The following is a 22,841-nucleotide window of genomic DNA, read 5'->3' on the forward strand; positions in this document are numbered from 1 at the left end:
TTACGCGCCGTACTATTATTTATTAAGCGCGTAGCCTAGTTTTTAAATACCGTAATTAATAAGGAAACCTCTTATAAAACCGCCGCAAAGCTTATTAATAATTAGTTATATAGTATTATCCTTAAGTACTTAAGGCCTACTATATATATGTATTTTTAGATTCTAACTAGCTTTTTAATTATAAATATAAACTAGCTCGGAATTTACTATACTAAATACTATAAAGTCCGATAGTTCTATAAAATATTTAATATAGTAAATTACCTAGCTATTTATTACGGTCTCCTATATTTATACGTTACGCTTAGGGAAAATAGGATTTAGGTAGGGTTTCCCTATCTCTCTTTTTTATAAGTATTCGTTCTTCTCTATTTAATAATAACCCGGATTTATAAATAAAAAAGACTATAGTTTACTAAATAAAAACTACATTATACGTAATAATAATATAGCTAGAGTCGTAAGCTAAGTATAGTAAAGATAGATATCGTATATAAAAAATCTAAAAATAGTAATATAAAATAAACGGTCGCTGCCCAGATTTAGGTATTATTACTTTATATACTAAGAGTTAATATTCGAATTATTTAGTTTACTAGCGTTATTTAGTTTTAAAATCGGGCCTATAAGGTCGGCCTCCTACGGCACCCTATAGTATAATAAGAGGCTAATATATAGTATACTACTAGCGTTATTTTTATTAGATTTTAATACTTAGTAAAGTAGGCTTAAATATATAAAGCGCCTTAGAAAAGTACGTCCCTCCGCTCTATTAGTATTTAGTCCCTAATATAGATACTTTTAAGTTTTATTATTATTTAGTAAATATATTCTTATTAAAGTCTTATCCTAGTATATAAAGGCGTATTTATTAAGGTCGGTATACTTTATATATAAATATTAAAAGAGTAAATACGAGTAAAATTAAAATACTAGTAATTAGTAAGTAAAGTACTATAAATATTAAATCGTGCCTTAGTATAGTAACTTAGTTAGCTAGAGCTATTTAGTAAATAGCGGTAGTTAGGTTTAATCGAAATACCTTAATATACGTATCTTATTATTATAGGGCAGGGGTTAATTTTATATTTAGTTATTAATACTCGTTCGTATATATAGTTTAAATAATCTTACTACCGTTTTATTTTGTTAGATTTATAAAAGTAATAACCTAAGGCTAAGTAAAGTTTATATTAGATATAGTCCGTTATTATAATTATTATAGAATTAGTAGAGGGCTTTACTTAGAACTTATAATAGTTATATTAATAACTTAAACTCTTAGTTATATATTTACGAGTAGTATCTTACTAGCCTAAGTAACTTAACTAGCTAAAGCTTAGTGTATTAAAGTCGGGGTACCTCTATTTAGACAATTAATTAAATATACTATAGGTACTTAGTAGGGGTTTTGATTTTAGCTTAATATTATAGTAGTTAATTAGTACGAGGGATGCGAATAGAGCTTAATAAGTTACTAAAATAGTTTTATAAAAAATAGAGCTTACGTTTAGTCGTATTAATTAAAATAAGTATTATAGATATATAATAAATAACTTAATAAAGAAACGTCTTTTTAAACGGTTAAAAAGCGGGTAAGTAGAAAAGTATAGCTAAAAATCATAATAAATTAGTATTAGGGGGGTAAAATCCGGAATTAGGAAGGCAGATAGGTCTAGATAGTTAGTAAAAAAGCGTAGTAAAATTCTAAAAAAAAACGGTAAAAAGAAGAGTTCGAAATAGTAAAATAAAACCGGGGTAGTAAAATATATCGAAGCTCGTTAATAAGTATAGTAACTTATATAAATAAGAGGATTAAACTAGGTATAATAAAAACGCTAAATTAAGAATTAGATCCGCGGGGACGGTAGAAATATAAGTAGGGTTAAAGTGCTCTAGGGGAAACTAAGCGCCCGTTAAGGTTAATAAAGCCCTTCCCGTCCCTAGTAATATAAGTTCGGATAATACGAAATAATTATAATAACGGCTTTAGCAGACTTTTAAGAGAACTCTTATATACGCGTTATTTACTATATAAGCCTTAAGGTTTAAAAACTATAAGGGCAAATAAGATTAGATAGCCTAGGGATTATTACTTAGTAATACCCTCTTTTATTTATATTTTATATTTTAATAAAATAGTATAGGGTACTAGGACGGTATTAATTTTTATAAAATCTAATACTTATTAATTACTAATGTTTTATTAAAGAGTCGATCTTATATAGTACTTTTTTTAAGGCCTTAATTACTTAATTACTATCGAACTTTATATAAAATAACTAATATACTTTTATTTACGTACTCTTTTAGAACCTAAAATAGACTTTATATACTTTTAACCGCCTCTTTTAACTAGAGCTCGTTATAAATAAGTTATAAAATAAGTTTTTAATAGTTTAGCTATTCTTTAACGTAAATTACCGTAATTTCTATGAATTCTTTAGACCTATAAGTTAGAAAAGCTATATAGTTAGCTAGTTAAATCTCGTTTTTAAGTTATAAAATACGGTTTAAGAATTAAGAACTTTATTAGTATTAATACTAAGCGTTAACTACTTAGCGCGGGGGGGGGAGGGGGGAAGGGGGTTACCTCTATTTTAATAATTAAATAATAGCCCGATAGAATTTAATCTTATTATTAATTATTTATAATAATAGTATTTTAAAAACTAACTTTTTAACTATATAATCCGGGTATAAGTAAGTTAACTAAGTTTTATTTTTATTTAAACGTTAAGGAGTTTTATTAAAAGCTAAATTAGTAACGTTAATAAAAAATTAAGAATTAAATAACTAGCCTTAGGTAAATTAACGTTAGATCGATAAGAAACTAAATAATTAAGGTATAATTACCCTATTTAGCTAGAATTAATAAGGAATACGACGTACCCCTAAGGCTTATTAAATTAGGCTATAAAAGGTATTATAGTTAGTATTCCTTTACGTTATATAATAAAATCGCTAAGGAGGATTATAATTAAAAAGTAGCTAGGTATTTTAATTAAAATAGCGACATTCTTTAGATTTTAAAGTACTAAACCTAAGTAGTACTTAACTAGTTAAAAAGCTAAGGAGCCTCCCGTATATATTTTACTTACGTAATATAAGCACGTAAATTCGTATTTACTAACCTAATATAAGCCCGTAATAATACTATTAGTTAATATTTTAGCTATAGTATTAATAAAGAGCCTACTTATAATTATTATAACGTTCGTATAATAATACCGGATATAATAAGATAAAGGCTATTAGCTAATTTTATATTAACTAATATACTAATATAAATATAGCCCCCTAATAAAATAAGGTAGTTACGTATATATATATATATTTATAGTTAGTAAGAGGGTTACGTTTATAACGGTTTATTAATATTAAACGCTTCGTAAGCTATTTTTTTATTACTATTCCTAGCTTTTATAAATATATAATTTAATAAAAATCCAGAACGGTTCTTTAGAACCCTCGAATAAAAAATCTTATACTTTCCTAGCTATATTAATAGCTATTTCCTACTATTTAGTATTTATATATCTTAATATATAATATACTATGGAGTCTAGCTTTTTTATAAATCCTTTACTCCCTTAGCTATTTAATATAATTAATTTCTTTAATATCCCCCGCTTCTTTCTTTTATTCTAACGGTTCGAACTAAGTAAATTAAAAAGTAAGTAGTAGCTAAATTCTACCTCCTTAAAGTCTACTATTATAATACTTTTACTTATTATACTCTTATTATATAATATATTATATAATTTTGCGTCGCTATAAAGAATACCTAATTAATATAGATTTTAATATGCTTAGGTAACTACGTTAATATCTACGTTAGTTACTTAATTAGTAAAGTTAAATAGAGGTTTTCTAGCTTAACTAAGAAATAAGATATGTTTATATACGCTATTATTATAATATAACGGCAGGGTTAAACTAGTCTACCTTAAGTAAATAGGAATATATTTTCCTTAAATTAAGCAGAGTTTATTATATATTTTCTTTTTATAATAAAAGAGGGCTAGGTCGAGTATTTTAACGCTTTTAATAATAAGAGTATAGCTATAAGAAAACATCCTAACTTTAAAAAGTATATTAATAAAACTAAATAAGTAAAGTAGTACGACGTTAGTATCGTAACTATGGTCTTTAGCTAATTAAATATAAATAAGTTAAAGGAAATCTAGTTAGTTTAAGTACTAATATCTATAATCTCGGAAATTTAGGTAGCGTTTATTTAGGGGCTAGCCGTTTATTAATCTAAGTAAATATTATAGTATATAGAACTCACGACTTTTTATATTTATTTACTTTTCTTAGTTATAATATTAGTATTCTTATACTTATTTATTAATCGAGCCCGTACTTAACTTTATAAAAGCTTTTTTATTATTAAGGATTAGTCGTTTCGGTATTAGTAAAAGAGGAGTTTTTTTTTTATTATTACTACTACTATCCCGCTACTTTAAGTTATTATTAAATTACTTATACTAAGACTATATTTAAATTAATAAGCACTTAAACCCTTATTAACGTTAAGGCTTATATAGAAAAATACGTACCTCTTTATTTTTATATACTATTTTAAGTATATTCCTTAGTACGTCGTTATATTTTATAGCCTAGGTATTAAGACCTATAGTAATATCGTACTAGGACTATAGGGGCGGGTTAGTATGTAGAGCCTAAAGAATAAAAACAAAAACTTATATAATAACTATATTATAAAGCCTATTTTTATTATCGTTATTATTAAGAATATCTAAATTAAGTACGTATATAAAATAGTATATAATAATAAGATCGTCCGGAATATATAAAAAAACGAATACCTCTTCTATACATATATATTTATACTAAATACTTTTATTAATTATATATAAAAAGAGCTAGGTTATAATAATAGTAGTAAGCAATTTTAATATAAACCTAAACCCCTTATTATCCTTAGTTATTACGTCGCGTTCGGGTCTAATTTTTAATTTTAAATTAGTAATAACCTCGTTACGTCGTAACTTATATAATACTTTATACTTAATTACTAAGGCCGGACTATTTTAGTTATTAGAGGTATAGTATATATAGAACTAATTTACTTAATTAACCTTACCCTTAGCCTTTTATCGGGGCTTATAGCTTAGTAGCCTTAGGGGAATTACCGTAGCGTCGATATTATTTTATTTAATAAATAATTACTTTATAAGCTCGGATAGGGCTTTATTTATTTAACTAAGCTTTATATAACTTTTAAAAGTTATAGTCCTTTATAAGCTAATATTAATTTAAAGTTATATATTATTATATATTTTATTAACTAGGTTCTAAACTACGTTTTTAATTATATTATATTAGAAGTTTTAGAGACTAGTCTCGTTACTAATCGGGCTCATTAAAGATATAACGTAGTTTAATTAATGTAAAAATAGAAATATAAGCCTCGAAGCGAACGTATTAGAATTTAAGAGTTAATTTTATATTTCCTATTACTTTATTATAAAGTTATCTTATAGAACGATTCGTTAAGGGAAAATCTGGCCTATTAAATTAGTTATATTACTTTATATAGTTAAAGTACGATTAGTTACTATTTTAATAATAAGGCTAAGTAAGTAATAAGATATAAGATAATATAAAAAGGTCTATAATTATACTACTTTTATAAGTTCTTTAGCCTACTCGTATTAGCGCTTTTTTTTATTACGAAGTTATTACGTTTCTAAAAGCTATTATCGTAGTTTTATAAGTTTATTCTTTATAATAACTTAATATATATATAGTATAAACTAAGCGATTAGTAAATTCGACCCTTAAGTCTTAATAATCTATATTATTTAGATATATTTCGTTACGTTTAGTTTATATTACCCCGATAACTATCGTACCCTAAATTTAAAATTATGTAAAAAAAGTTATAATAAGCTAACTAAATCTATCCCTTACGTCGGCTCCTAATAAGCTTATTAATACGTACTTATAAAAATAACTAAGTAAACTAGTAGTACGGATTAATGAATACGTTTTGCGTTAGTTTATACGTTTTTTTATACTACTATAAGGAGCGGATATACCGTCTTTAGTTATTATTTAAACTTATAAATAGTCTAACGAAAACTCCTATAACTTATATAGTAATAATATAATATAAATAGATAAACTTAAATTATTCGAGAAGTATTATTTCCGAAGCGGTACTAAATAACTTTATTATATCCCCCGTTATAAATCCTAGGATAATATATTTATTAATAAAGAGGTATTAGCTTTTTAAAAATAGCCGGATAGTATATAGAAGCTCTATTTTATTAAAAATATAGATAAAGTCTCCCTTTTTAACTACTAGCGTTAACTAGCCTAGCCTTCCGCTTTTTATATTACTAAACCGCTAGTATAGCTTTTTTAATATTATATTCTTAAGGAAATAGCTTAATTTAAGGCTTATACTTATTATTATAGTAGATAACTATTTATTATAGTTACTTTCGTAAGCTATAGCTTTATAAAGTTATATTTAAATAGTAAACTCTATCTTAACTACTACTAAAACCTAAAGAACTTTTTTATTAATAAAAGAATTACTTAGTAATACGTTTTATAAAGCTCCCTTAACGTTAGTTGCGCTCGAGGCCTTTATAATAACTAAATACTTTTTAAGCTATTCCTATCTCTGCTTTTATATTACTTAAATATTTTTTTAAAAGGAATACGGATCCTTATTAAATACCTTTCTAATAATACGAGCGTCGCCGAGACTTTTATTATCTAATTTAAAAAAGCGAACTTTATTAATAATATAGCCCCGTATTCTTAGGATATTATTATTATTATATAATACTATTTATAATACCGTATTTTCAAATATGTTATAATCTTTATATTATTATATAAAGAACTAAGTAACTAAAGTACCCCCGTACTTATTACTTACTATACTTTAAATATTTAGTACTTAAGAACGTATTTAATACTTTAACGGAGTAAAGTAAATAAGAGATTAAAGTAATTTAAGACTTATATTATTAGCGATATAAATAAATACGAATTATTAATAAACCTTTTTTATTAGGCTTTTATAATTAATTAAATCGAAGTAGTTAGTATTAAATACAATACTTATTATTACGAAAATATATTATGTGGATTAGTATATTTAAATTCTAATATCCTTATAATAAAAAATAATAGAAGTTACTTCTTTATACCCTCTATATATATAAAGAATAAAGCTTATAATAAAGATAATCTTAATACCTTTTTATTAACTTTAAAAGAATTAAGGTAGGTTTATATAAACTCCTCTTTTATTTTTAAATACTACTTAATAAAACTAATCTAGCGAACTAGCGTAGTCTATAAGAAATATAATTTACTAATTATTAACTTTAGCTTTTATAATTTTACTAATTTTTAAATAACCTACTTTTATATAAACTATTAATAGTAAAAACGTATAGGGTATAAAGGACTCTCATAGTACAGTACTTTAAAAGAATTACTAATACTTATAAAAGTAATATAAGATACCTCTTTTAATCGGGTTAATACGGTCTTAATTAACGGAGCTATAATTAAAAGAAAGAGGGTAGTATTAACTAGATTAGAAAAGTAAACTTCTTAATCGTCTTATATTATTACGTTTAAAAATAAATTATTAAAAAGGCTCTAGTTCCATCCTAAAGAATATATATATAATTAAAATAAAAATCTATATTACTAAGTTACTATTTTTAATTAGGGCCCTTCTCTTTATATTTTATTTTAATTAGCTCTCCCGTAGATCTCTAGACTTAATTAGCTTTAAAAAGGACCGCTAGGACTAATCGCCCTACCCTATTCTAATAGTTAAGTAGAACCTAAATATATTAAAACGTAATAGTTCGGTACTTACTAAATGCCGCTTATAACGGCCCCTTAGCCCGATTTTTAGTAATTAAGTTTAGGCTAGACTTTAATATACCCTAAGCTATAGCGAACTTACGTAGCTAGCTAAAAGCTATTTTAACGTCGCTCGATTTCTTACTAAGCTAGATAATTATAATAAACGTAGCGGCGTATATATTACTTATTATTTTAACTTATTAACTATACTCTAAGATATTATATTAGTTAATATAAAGTATATTTACCTAGAGGAGGGTATTATAAATAAGCTATTAAAGATTATATAAAGCGCTATATAAGCTAAAGTTAATATCTATCTTAAGATTTAAGTAATAAAATACTTTTTATAACTACGAATCGCCCTATATATTAAAAAGCGTAATAAAAAATAGCTTTTTATTAAAAAAGACGTATATTAGCTCGCCAAATAGCTTCTCTACCTCTATTCCGGTACATAGCTTTAAAAAGCGAATTTAGTAACTTAGTATAAGTAGAGAATATTAATATTATTTTATTTTAAATAATATCTAAAGATAGCTATTTTTCGAGCTATATAAATTACGTAAGAGACTTAAGAAAGTATTAAGCACCGGTTATTATTAGGGTTAAGAGTAATGGGGGTACTCGTAGAATTTTATATATATAAGTACTTATAAGCTTATTAAGAGCCCCTTATATTTAGGTAATAGTAGTTTAAAATAGTAGCTAAGCTAATATATAAACGCAGAACCGTATTTAAATAAGTATATTTATTAAAGGTCTTATAGGACGTTATTATACCTTTACTTAAGAGCCTCTTTATTACGAACTATAAGGATATCTATAGCGTAGTACTTACTATATAGGCTACTATTAAGCTCGTTTTACTTATTAAATATAAACAAGTTATTTTTTTAATATTCCTTATTCTTTATCTCGTACGATTACCGACTTGCTAGAATTTACTATTACTATATTATAATACCCCTTATTCTTAATTTTAGTTTTAATCTTTTATTAGTTAGTTACTATTTTAAGTCCGATCTTAAGTTACTTCGTTTTTAAAAAGTAGCTTATCCTAAGAGTTTGCGTACCGTTAACTCTCGTAATTATATTAACCCTATTTTAATAAATAGACGTTACGGGGTAATATGGGTATATTTTAAAATAACTCCTTATTACTATAAGAATACTATAAGTAAAAATAAGAGGGCATAAGCCTTTACTTTTTAAATAAATAAAAGCTAAGGTATAGATATAATAAAAAGCTATTTATTTAATTATTATAAAGTACGAATTGCTTTATATAAACTTTAAACTAATAATTTATAGTTTTTAACTATATTTTATATACTACTATTAATAAGTTCGCTTACTAAATAGTCCGCTAATAAGTTTAGAAATAATAAATAACTAAATCTCGCTACGTACTTTTATAACTAGAATAGTAACTACTTCTAATTTTCTTAATATTATAATTATTTTATTAGAGCTATAAGTATTTTAGTTTAGAACTTAGCTACTAAGTAAGTATAATAATAATTTTTAAGTAGCTTATAAATAAGAGTTACTAAAGCCTTTAGGCTATAGAAGCGCTTACCGGCTTTAAGTTCTTTATAAACGGGATACTTTAGTATGAGCTATTAATAAGGCTACTTAGGTATAGGACCTTTTAATAATAGTAGCATAGCCGGGCCGGGCGCTTTAGGGGTCTATAAACGGGACATCGTGTTCCGTATTTATATTACTTACTAACTTATTACTAAGAATCTCTTAAAGTACTTATTTACGAAGCGCTTATAGCCTAGTTATACTTCTAGTAATTAAGTCGGCTCCCTATTAGTCCGAATAAAAATAAATAGACCCGCTACTAGTAAATAGCTCCTTAATTAGCGCTTACTATACTATTATTAATAAAGTTTTATCCTTAGTACCCTTTTAAAATAGTTTAGACCTTAGGATTACGAATTAGTATCTCGTTACGTTAAAAATATAAAATAGAAATATAAGAGGTAGTTATATATATTTATTTATATATTAATATTAAATACTCTATATAATTTAAACTAAGCCTAGCTTTATATCCTTTTAGCTATTCGTTTATATTTTACTTTTTTTAATCGTTTTTACTTAACTTAGCTTAATATCCTGAATAAAACGCTATTAAAAGTTTATATATACTATTTAAACGTATTTAATATTACGAAATTCGGGTTATCTTAGTATTAAGGATAGTTATACTAAATAAGATTACTACGTTATATAGTACGCTCTCGTTTTATTAAATATTAATTATTAAAGTAGTTATTTTTAATTACTAGCTAGTAGTATTTAAACGTCCGTTTTATTAATAAAAGCTTATAATCCTTAATATAATTAGGGTACTAATTCGGATTAAGGAGTAATAAAAAGGGCTTAAGTTAAGGAGTCTTTTTAATAATTAGTTTAGGTTAAGGATAAGTATAAATACGGTCTTATCTAACCGTTTCTCTCTTATTATAAAATATAATTATTAAATTAATAGCTTTAATCTAAAACTTTATAAGTTTATTATAAAAGTAATTAGCTAGTTAGTAATGAAAGATATAGGCTAGTTTAGTACGATCGGGGATCTAGAGGTTAATATCTAGTTTAATATATTCCTCGGTTTTTTTTTATTCGCTTATTTCTTAATATCCTATATTAAGTAATTATAAGAATAATATATATAATACTCTTTTATAATACTCTTATTATATTAATCCTATTTCGTATATATTTTTTTAATTAGCTTATAGATTTTAGCTTCGTTCTTTTTACTTTATACTTAGTATTAACTACCCTTTAACTCCTATTACTATTATTTTAGTTCTATAATTTCCGGATTAAAAAGTAAGTTCTTTTAAACCTCCTTAAGGACTATATTTCTTATTACTTAGGGATTATATATAAGGCTAATATATATAAATATTTTATATATTTACTCCTTAATTTCCTTTTTTAAAAAAGTTTTTTAAAAGTCGAACTAAACGTTTGTATTAAAATATACGCTTTAAAACGTAGCGAACTTAAGATTGTAGCGTATTATTTAGTTATATACGGTATTAAACGTATTCTTTAAAATTAAAGCTTTAAGTATCTAAAGTCCTTATAAATATTATTTATATTAATTTATTATTTATTATATTTATTACCCCTCTTTAAGTAAACCGTAATATCTAGGCCTTTTTAAAACCTATATTAAGGCTTTATTAGCCTATATCGTTTTGTAATTTAAAATAGTTTATAGCCTTATTAACGGCTAACGTACTACTACTAAACTTTTAAAAAATTAAAACCTTAAATATTAACTATTTTTATTATAAAACCGTAAACTAAACTAGACCCCTAATCTCTACTCTTAGTACCTAAGTTATATTTATTAAGTTTATTATATTAAAGGCCTAGTTATAGAGTATAAGAGTAATAATAATACTAATAATATAAAAAATAAACCTTTTTATAAATATAAAAAAGAAGATAGTCCTATTTATAATTAATATAAAAAGTACTAAAAGTAATTAAAGCCGCGGCGCTATATATACTTACGGTTTTAGCTTATTATTAGCTTTTTTATAATAAATAAACTTAATAATTATTACTAATACGGCTCGTCCCGTTATTAAATAGCGAATAATTATTATAAGTATATCCTTATAGTATAAGGCTTTTAGACGTCCCCGCCCGGCTATTTCCTATATTAATAATTTATTAAAAAAAAAGGAGTCTTTATTTTATAATAATTAGTTATTGTAATCTACGTTCTTTACGTCTTTATTATACTTAATATTAAGGGATTTAATACCTTAGAGCTTAAAAATCTCGTTCGTACTTCTATTCTTAGGTTTTTCTTTTTTAATATATACGACCTTAGTAAGCCGCGCACTAGTATAATAAAAAAGCTAATAATAACTAACTAGCTAAGTATACTACCGTTTTAATAAAAAATACTACTATTATATATAATATTAAATATTAAGATAATTAATAAGTTATTAGCTCTTAAGACTAGCCTTTTATTAATATTTAGTACTTAATATCCGAAATAGGGGATTAGGATCGTATAATAAAACTAGCTTAGCTTGTATTAATATTATCATAAAACTATCGGCTACTATAATTAGTAAATACCTTATATAGCTCTTTCGTATTGTTTTTATTTATATAATAACCGGTAATAGTAATATAAAATTACTAAAACTACTAAATATATACTTACGTCGTACCCTAGGATTTAATTTTCCTTATTAACTACTTACTAATCTAGAGAAAAAAGCTTATTATTATTTTATAACTTACGTTTTTTAAAGCTACTTACTATTTACCGAGGTTTTATTCTTAATAATAATTATTATTATATGAGTTAGTTAATAAAAGAATAAGTATAAGATTTACGTAGCGAACTATTTTTATTTTTTATATAATATTATAATATTAATCTTAGTTTTATTTATATATCTTAGCTTAATAAAGTTAACGTTCTTAAGCTATTTACGTAGGTTAGTATACTTTTTAACTAAAAACGGCTTTAGCTAATTCGTAATCCGATATTATATTTCTTAATTAGTAAACCACTTTAAAAAGTTAATAGTTAACTTTATTTATTAAAGTTAATAATGAGTAAGTATTAGTTAGGATATAATTACGAAATAGTTATTTATTATAATAATAAAAAAGGGGTCGTAAGCGTATATTATACTAAATTAAAAAAGAATAATAAAGAAAAATAAGTACGACGCTGCTTTTTATACTAAGCGGCGTTATTATATTAAATAAAACCTAAATAGCCTAAGTAACTAAAATTTATTTTAATAAATACTAAAAAGCGAGGGAGCTAAGAAGAATAAGTAAGTAATAATATAATTAATAAGTAAAGTAAAAAGGAAAAAGATAAAAAGCGCTTAAATAAAAAGTAGGGGCGTACTATTATAACTAAGTTATAAATATTAAAAGGAGCGGGACGAAGTATTTAATACTTAGTAATACCCGCTCCTTATCCTACTCCCTTTTATTATTAATACTACCTAAAATAGTAGTATTTCTTACTAGATTTATTAGCCCTAGTAATAACTTCTCGCTTTTAAAAATAAGAATCCGCGCTACTAAGCTCCTATTTTTAATTAGGGCCCTTTTTTTTATATTTATTTTAATTAGCTTTTTTATAAATCCTTATACTTAATTAGTTTTAAAAAGAATCGCTAAGACTAATTACTTTACCTTATTCTAATTATCCCCTAATTCTTTTTTTCGATCTTTTATAAAAAGAAATTATTTTAAATTAATCCTAATTACTATATATAGTTAATTATATAGTAGTTTTCTTTTAGCTTTATAAATATAAAAGATCGACCTTAACGGGATTACGCTTTTAAAAAATAATTATATAATATAATATACTTTTTAATTATATAATATACGCAATATATCCTAAGTTCGTACTTAACGTAATATAATAATTTCGATATAAAAACCGCTATTTAATTCGGAATAAGTAAGCTACTTTTTACGTAGTAGTACTAGTTAAAAAGGTTAATAGTAAAAGTTAGCTATAAGAATTAGCTATAATAATTAGCTATAATATTTAGAAGCGGCCTTTTTTAACTATAAAGGCTCTAAACTTTAATAATATATAATTAATTATATTAAGCCCTTTATTTACTCTTTTTCTTTTTATAATTACCTTTTTTATTTTTTTATTCTTTTTATTTAGTTCTTATTCTATTCTTTTTTAATAATCTCCCGATTTTAACTTTTATTATTCTAATTCTTTTTGATTTCTTTTATTAATAATAGTATTTAAAAAATATAAATTAGAGTTATATATATAGCTTTTATAATTAAATTAGTATTTTAATTAACTTATTACTCCCTCATACTCTTATTAATATTAATTCATAATTCGGATAAACCTTACGACGTTATTTAATAACGTACTCAAATAAAGATTGATTATAAAATACTATTTAGCGTTAATAATATTAGTTTCAAAAAGGACGACGATAAATTACGGTGTAAATATATTTATTTATTTAAGAATAACTAAGTTATTTAGTTTTACGGAATTAGAGAACGTAAGAAGGTTACGATAGCTTTTTATATAAACGAAGATTACTCTCTACTTAACTTTAAAAACCCTTTTTATAAAGAATTATTTTAAGTAGAATACTTAGATAATAAACACTTTTAATATCTTATATTTCAATAAAATAATCGTTTTTATTTACAAAAATACGATAATAAAACTATTAAAAATATGTATATAGAATATTAATTACTTAATTAGACGTTACTAAGTTTTAATAATAACAATAGAGTTATATTCGGACTAGACCCTAATCTCTTTATAAAGTATTTTAATAGTAAATATATAGAATAAAAAGATTATAAATATAACTAATATTAGCCCCCTAACGGAGCAATCCGCCAGGGCCGTACTGTGTATTACGTATTAAGGAAAACTAGGTATATTACGCTCTATACTTAATTACTAATTAAAATAGTTAACTAACTCGACCGTTATCTTCTTTTTATTAACTCCCGACTTTCCCCTACTTTTAGCTATTTAGAAGGCGAGCTATACTTATTTTAATATATATAAGACCTCTTAGTACTAGCTTATATAAGCGGCTAGATTCTATATTATATACTCCTTTTTATTAAGGGTCGGGGGGCCCCTTATATATTCTTTTACGTTTATAATATAGCCTATATTAAAAGGATTTTTAGCTCTATAAAGTATAATTTCTAAACTAATATTAATATATTAAATCTTAACGTTTATATTAACCCAGCTATTTACGGCGTTCGTACTATTACCTAGCCGAATTCTATATTATTAAAAAGTATTTTACTAATCCTCGGGCGTATTTACGTTAATTATAATAGCTATAGCGTCGAGCTAGCTAAAGAGGGCGCCTAGCCCGAGAGGGGTAGACTTATCGACGGGTAGCTTTAGGTTCTCGTCGAAGTAGTATTTAAACTAGCTAACTTCTTAACTAGTTATTTAACTAGCTATTTAAGTAGTAGTTTATATATTAATAGGTTTATTTAGTAAATTTATTTAGTAAATTTATTTAGTAAATTTATTTAGTTTAAATAGAGCTTTAGGTAATATTAAAAGCAATAAGGATAGAAAGAATCTTTATAAGCTCTAAAGAGTAGTAGATATTAGCTTATTTAGCCCTTCTTTTAGAAACCTCTACGTTATTATTAAAGTTTAAAATCTCTGCGGTTAAGGAAGGCCGCTTTTAATTATTACGGCTAACTATTATAGTTAACTATTACGGCCGACCTCTACTATCGACTTTTCTAGCCGGCGCTACTACATAAGTATATTACTTAGCTTATTATTAATAAATAGCTAAAGAGGGTAGCTTACCTATCCCGAATTATATAGCGGCTTTTATATTAAAATTATTATATTACGTTAAGCGCGTACTTAGGGCACATTACGTATATTATATAATTAAAAAATATACCGTATTATATAATCTCTTTTAAAAACGTAATCCTATTAAGGTCGATCTTTTACGCCTATAAAGTTAGAAAAAAAACTACTATATATAATTTTTTTTAAAAGCGTAATCCTATTAAGGTCGATTTTTTATGCCTATAAAGTTAAAAAGAAACCACTACATAACTAATATTAGATTTATTATATTAAAAAAACTAAGGCTTAGAGAGAGTATTAAAAAAAATATAAATAAGAAACCTATTTAAAAATAATAATAATAAAAAGCTAAGAAAGCTAATTATAAAAGAATAATAAGAGGCGAAAATAGAAAACAAGTTCTTATATATAACTATATAATATAATAACGTATACTTATAAGTTAATTTTAATATTTATAGATAGAAATTAGACGTTATTATTAATAATAGTACATAAGAAATTTATATTTTATTAAAAATAGTAAATAAACTTAATTTATTATAGGTATATAAGAATAAACTATATTAATTATAAATAATAAACAGAGCATAAGTTAATTATAACTATAAATATATTAATTAAGAAACCGTATATTTCTTAATATATATTAATAATTAATAAGAATAATTATAGTATAATATTATAAAGATCGGAGATATTAATATTATCCTAGGACTTTCGTAGTTATAAAAATATAATTTATAAATAGATTAGATTATTAACTAGATCCTCTAAGAAAATCTAATTACTAAACGACTTAAAAAAAAGGGTTTAAACGGATTTTTAAAAACTTTTAAAGAACGAGAATAAATATAATATATAGCTTTTATTAAAATAGTAAAAAGCTATAAAAGGTTTATAACTAGTACTAATAATTAGGGATCGTAACGATTTTAAATTATACTCGAGGAGTACTAAATATATATAAGATTATTTATAGAACTTAAAGAAATAGGATTATTAAAATATAGTAGCTAGGATATAGAAATCGAACTTAAAAAAAGAACATAACCTAAGTTCTATTTAATATACTTAATAAATTAAAAAGAATAAGAGTACTTTAATAAATATATCGATAAGAAACTTAAAAAAGGATATATTTAACTATTAAATTCTCTTATAAAATTCCCCTTATTCTTTATATTAAAAAAGGGAGGGAAATTAAAACCTATTATCGATTATAAAAAACTTAATAAAATTATAAAAAAGAATTACTATTCCTTACTACTTATTACTAAGCTTAGAAATTTATTTTATAGAGCTAACTAGTTTATTATTATAAATCTTAAAAGAGTATTTAACTAAATTCGAATTAAAAAAGGAGATAAATAGAAAATAGTATTCTAAACTTATAGAGGACTTTTTAAATATTTTATTATACCCTTTAGACTTACTAATAGTTTAATGACTTTTTAGATAATAGTTAACTACGTATTTTAAGAGTACGTTAATATCTTTTTTATTATTTATATTAATAATATTCTTATCTTCTCCCCTAACTTCGAAATATATAAAAAGTATATTTATATAGTATTTTAAAAACTCTAAGACGCTAAGCTATATACTAAACCCTCTAAATACGAGTTTTATATATAAAAAGTAGACTTTTTTAAATATACTATTATACTAAGATAAATCTATATATAAGTATTAAAAGTAGAAATAGTTAAGGACTAGCTTATATTATAAAACGTTAAGGATATATAAAGATTCTTAGGATTTATTAATTTTTATTAACGATCCCTTAAGGACTATATTAATATAGTTAGACTTTTTAATAACTTAATATAAAAGGATACCTTATTTATTTAGGATCCTAAGTATAAAGAAGTATTTATTAAAGTTAATAATATAGTTATTTTTAAACTAGTTATTATAATCTTAGACCCCTAAAAACCTTTTAAAATTAAAATTAATACTTTAGATTTTATTATAAGAGCGGTTTTAAAATAATAAAATAAATAAAAAAAGCTTTATTTATATTATTTTTATTTTAAGGTATTTTATAAAGTAGAATTAAATTAGTAAATCTATAATAAAGAACTAATAATAATTATCGAAGTATTTTAAAAATAGAGACTATAGTTATTTAAAACTAAGTACGAAGTTATAGTTTATATAAACTATAAGAATTTTATTAATTTTATAATAAATAAGAACCTAAATAAACGATAAGTTAAATAGAGCGAATTCCTATTTAAGTATAATTTCTCAATTATCTATTAAAAAGGTTTAAAAATAATAAAGTAGACGCTTTTAGTAAAAGACCTAATTACGAAGTTACGGTTTTTGAAAAAATATAAGTTATTTTTAAATAAGAAAAGAATAGTAGCCTCGTACTAATTACGAAACTTTTTATAATAATTAGAAAGATTAATATTAGTTTAATTAGAAACATAACCCCTAAGCTTATTATAAAAATTTATAATATACTAGTATATAGTTACTAAGGAATTATTAAAACGTAAAAACGGATTTATTAGTATTATAATAAATCCGTTATACGTATTAAAATTACGAAAGTAATTAAGGACTACGTAACTTATAAAAGAAAATAAGAATAGCTTAAATAAACTATATAGCGAGCTATAATTATTATAATTACTAATAGAAGTATAATAATTAATTATATAGGACTTTATTATTAAACTATTAAAGTCTAGAGAACTATTTATTAAAGTATAATACGATAGTATTTTGATTATAGTTAACTAACTTATTAAGTTTATTTATTTTAGTTTTTATAAGGAATTTAATACTATAAAAGACCTAATATACGTATTTACTAAGGTTATATTTTAAATTACGGTTTACTAAAAGAAATTATTTTTAATAAGAATAAGCTATTTACTTCGAAGTTTTAGAAATCTTTAATTTCGTAACTTAATATAGACTATAAATTATTAATATTATTTTATTTATAAACCAATAGATAGATAGAAAAGATTAACTAGAACCTCGAAATATACTTTTAATATTATATAAATTATAACTAGGATAATTAAGTAGCGCTTTTACTAATAACTTAGTTCGTATATAATAATATAATTAATAAGAGTATAAAAGAGTTTCTATTTTATTTTAATTACGGATTTTAATTAATAATATATAGAGAGGTATAATAAGAATTATAAACTATAAGAGTTATAATAAGCGTAAGTAAACTTAAGGAGATTTACAAGTAAATATTAATAAACTTCGAGTTCGTATAATAATATATAAAAAAGAATACGAATAGATTGAAAATTAAAAAACTATTTTTAAAAAAGGGGGATAGTACTTATTTTTTTTATTATAATATTAAAACGAAATGACTAAGTAATAAGTTAAATTATAAAAGACTTAGACTTTTTGAAATTATTAAAAAAGTCTTATTAATTAATTACGAATTAAAATTATTAAATACGATACGATATTATCTTATTTTCTATATTTTATTATTTAAACTTATACTAAGAGGTTTATATATAAAAGATAATATTATTATTAAACTAAATTAATTAGAATACGAAGTCGAACGGATTATTAATTATAAAATTAAGAATAAAATATAAGAATTTCTAATTAAATAGAAAAACTACGGATATAAAAGAAATATATAAGAACTTATTATAAACTTTTAAAACTTTTAAAAATCCTTTTTAAAATACTAAAATTGAAATTAAAACTAGAACTCCTAGTTATTATAATATCCTAATTAATCATTTTAAAAGTATTATTAAATTATACTTCTCGCGCAGTAGCTAATTTATCTTTATTAATAATATTAAAAAAATCAAGACTTACTTTTCCTTTTTTAAATACTATTCTTTTTTATAAAAAGAAAAACGATCTAACTTTGATAAAAACTAGTTTATTTTAGCTTACGTACGATATAAGCCTTCTGCTTATTTTTTTAAAAAAGAGCTCTTCTATTTCTTTTCTATATTCTAGCTTATTAGCTTGAAATAAAAAACGATTTATTATAAATATAATTAATATAAAACATATTAATAACAAAAAGAAATTTATAATCGTATATAGTATTAGTAATTACGTTATAAGAACGACTTCGACGTATATACTTATAATACTTTAATTTACCCTCTAATATTTTATATTTTCGCTCCGATAAATAATAAAATAAATAAGGTATTTTAACTTTATATCCTTATTTTTTAATTTTAAGAGCAAGCCTTAATTAATAATATATTAAAGATTTAGTAAATATTTTGGTATTTTTAAAAGAACTACTTAACGAGCCCTAACCTAGGCTAAGACGACTTGTTTATAAGTTTATAGGGATAAGACTTTTAAAAAAGAGACCTAATATTACGACTAAATATATATAACTAAGACTAGGGCCCGCTCCGTAAGCTAATAATAGCTATAATATACTATATATATAAAAATATAAGAATATAAAATAATTCTTATAAAATAAAAGAATTATAAATAAGTTATATATAAATAAGAAGTAGTAATTACGTAATAAAGTAATTATTATAATTACTCTAAGTAATTACTTATTAGTATTTACTAAGTAATTACCTAACGAATAAGAGTAATTACTAATAAAAATATATTTATAAATAAACTTATATATAATATAAACTTAAGCCGGGCTTAAGAATAGACTTCTATAGCTTCTTTAATAATTAACTTAGTATTAGATTTTATAATCGTTTCTAGCTATTTTTACTAAAAGTCCTTTTTAATAAGATTATAATTAATTACTAAAGCCTTACTTATTTTACGATTTATAAATATAGCTTTAGGGAAGCTACTTACGACTATAATACTACTTACTTAGTATTCGTAGCCTTAACTTTTATTAATATACTTATTATAATTAGCTAGCCGTAATACTTAAGTTATAATTATATAAAAGAAATTATAAAAAAGGATAAGTATTTTAAAGAAAGTTTAGTAAAATCTAAGTATATTAATAATAAATTTTTAAATTAATTAGAAATAGAGAATATTATTTATCCTTAAAAGCTATACGTCCGTATTAATTCTTATTATAATAATAAATACTATAAATAAGACTATATATATATATATATATATTATTATTATTATTATTATATAGTATAATAATAAGAATATATATTATTATGAAATATTAATATTATAGTTATAAATAGTAAATTATATTAAATATATAATTATATAATAAGCTTATAATTTATTAAAATAAGTTAATAATTTATTATTTATTATTTATTAATTAATTTATATTTAGAAATATTATAAAAATTAGAAAGATAGAAATATTTAAAAGATATTTAAGATATATTAAGGAAATATTTAAAACATATTAAGGAAATATCTAGGAAATATTTAGGAAATTTCTAGGAAACTTTTAGGAAACCTTTAAGAAATTTTTAGGAAATTTTTAGGAAATCTTTAGGAAACTTTTAGGAAACTTTTAGGAAATCTTTAGGAAATATTTACGATTAATATATTATTTACTTAGTATTTATAGCCTTAACCTCTATTTATATATTTATTACGAATATTTATTTATAATATTATAGTATTTTTAATTTATATAATACTATTTTAAAAAAGTAAATAAAACACTTCTATTTTAATAAACTCTTTATTTATAAACTTCTTTAAACTAATTATTCCCTATTATTCCTTAACTTTTAATTATACCTTTTACTTATTTATATCCTTAATAAAGATTTAAATAAAAGTAGTGGGGTTTATTTAAAAATCCGTTTTATTATTATTAAAATTATTAGCGGAGTTAGGCTAAATCGGCTTACTCTTAATTACCTTATTATTTTAGCTTATTTACTTAGGGGTTTTAAAGATTTTTAAAAATAATTAATATTACATAAAATAATATATAAGTATTAATAAAATAACTTATTAAAAATATCATCGTTTAGTCCGAAGTTAGGGTAATAGTACTTATAAAATACTAAATAAGTCGGCTCGTATACGTTAAGGAGAGGGTAGGTTATAAAATCTAGTTAAGAGGAGTATTAATTAAAGAATAAGTTATATTTATTATAGCTAATAACGTCCTACAATCTATAGACCTTATAGCTCTCCTCGGGGCCGAGCTTAATATTTATTTTTATTATAATAACGTCTTATTAAAAATAGTTAATTTTATAAATTAAAAATATTTTAAAAATATTTCTACTTATAATACCGTCCTATTTAAATAATAATAATAATAACCCCTTATTATTTATAATAGCCTTAGGTTTTTAAGGGGTATTTAAGGGCGTATCCTAGCCCTTTATAAGTAATATTATTTTAATATAATATTTTATAAAAAACTATTAATAAAGCTAAAAATATTAATATAAAATAAGAAGTAATTTATAAGTAACCTCGAGGTTAATAATAAAAGAGAGGGATCCTTTATAAAAAATTATAAAATTAATATAATAACCCTCTTTAAAATACCTTTTAAATATATTAAAAAATAACTAATAGTAGTTATTAAAATAAAGGCTATTAGCTTCTAAGTAACGGTAATAGAGTTCTCTTAGTAATAAGATTACTCGACCTTATTATTATAAAAATAAATAAATAAATTATATATTTAATTATAATAATAAAGATAAAACTTATACCGTCGGTCTCGAATATAGGGAGATTCTTAGGCTAGCCCCTCTTATTATTAATATAGGACTTAAAGTTATTACTTTTATAATAATAAAAAGGTATTGTAAAATTAATTCGGAAATATTTTTAATTAATTATTAATAAATTTTGAGTATAATAATAAGTTTTATAATAAAAACTTTTAATAAAAGTCGTAATAAAAAGTAAAAATTTAAAAAAAGGGATATAACTTAACTAGGGTAAAAAAAAGGTATAAGTCGGAATTATTTCTTATTAATTAAGTAGTAGTACCTTAATTAGCTATAATTTATTTTTAAAATATTTCTAGCCTAAGTATCTTAAAAAAAAAACGAAGTCTAATTAGTTAAATTTAGCTAGGATTTACTAATATTTAAGTACTTATTACTATGTATAGGACTCCTATCTTAACTAGGGGGGGTTATTACTAGTTTATATATAAACTCCCTATGTCCCTTATCTCGCACTAGAGAACTAGAGAAAAAGGAAGTAAAGCGTGGTAGAGAGGGGAGGAGGAGGAGGAGGAGGAGGAAGAGTAGCAATGACGATACTAGAGGGACTTCGTGTAGTAGTGCAGATTGGTAGATGTAGCGAACATGCGGCCTCCTTTATCCTTCGTTCCATGACGCCTGCGCCGCAGACCCGGTGAAGGGGGGATGGAAAGGGAAAGGGAGATTACATTCGGGCCATCTGTATCGTCCTTGACCCTCATCCTCCTCCGCCTCCCCATCCCCTTCCTGTATCCGTATGTCGTTCCCGTATGTGGGCTGCTCCTTCTGCTGCGTTCGGCTAGGAGGGCCAAGTAACCTGCCAGCCTGCCTGCCGGAGAAGGAGGATAGTAAACAGAGACAGAGAGGGATGGGATTTGAGGAGGGAGGAGGAAAGGAAGGAAGGAAGGAAGGATTGGTGCCTCACAGATTTGCGTGGCACTTTCGCT

The 22,841-nt window shown here is 23.3% G+C and overlaps 3 protein-coding genes across 3 annotated transcripts; 1 reads left to right on the plus strand and 2 right to left on the minus strand.

The window, feature by feature from the left end:
* Positions 1-4,892: 4,892 nt before the first annotated feature.
* CLUP02_08037 (uncharacterized protein) lies at positions 4,893-5,054 on the minus strand (the record flags this gene model as incomplete). The annotated part of the gene is made up of 1 exon (XM_049287029.1): positions 4,893-5,054. A coding segment is annotated over one exon (162 nt), but the record flags the coding sequence as incomplete, so codon positions are not given.
* Positions 5,055-11,282: 6,228 nt separating this feature from the next.
* On the minus strand, positions 11,283-11,573 carry CLUP02_08038 (FluG domain-containing protein; the record flags this gene model as incomplete). The annotated part of the gene is made up of 2 exons (XM_049287030.1): positions 11,283-11,364; positions 11,428-11,573. Coding segments are annotated over 2 exons (228 nt in total), but the record flags the coding sequence as incomplete, so codon positions are not given.
* A 7,054-nt stretch (positions 11,574-18,627) lies between these two features.
* On the plus strand, positions 18,628-18,810 carry CLUP02_08039 (uncharacterized protein; the record flags this gene model as incomplete). The annotated part of the gene is made up of 1 exon (XM_049287031.1): positions 18,628-18,810. A coding segment is annotated over one exon (183 nt), but the record flags the coding sequence as incomplete, so codon positions are not given.
* Between the last annotated feature and the right edge of the window lie 4,031 nt (positions 18,811-22,841).

The sequence above is a fragment of the Colletotrichum lupini genome, chromosome 4, assembly GCF_023278565.1.
Source record: "Colletotrichum lupini chromosome 4, complete sequence".
Classification (NCBI taxonomy): Eukaryota; Fungi; Ascomycota; class Sordariomycetes; order Glomerellales; family Glomerellaceae; genus Colletotrichum; species Colletotrichum lupini.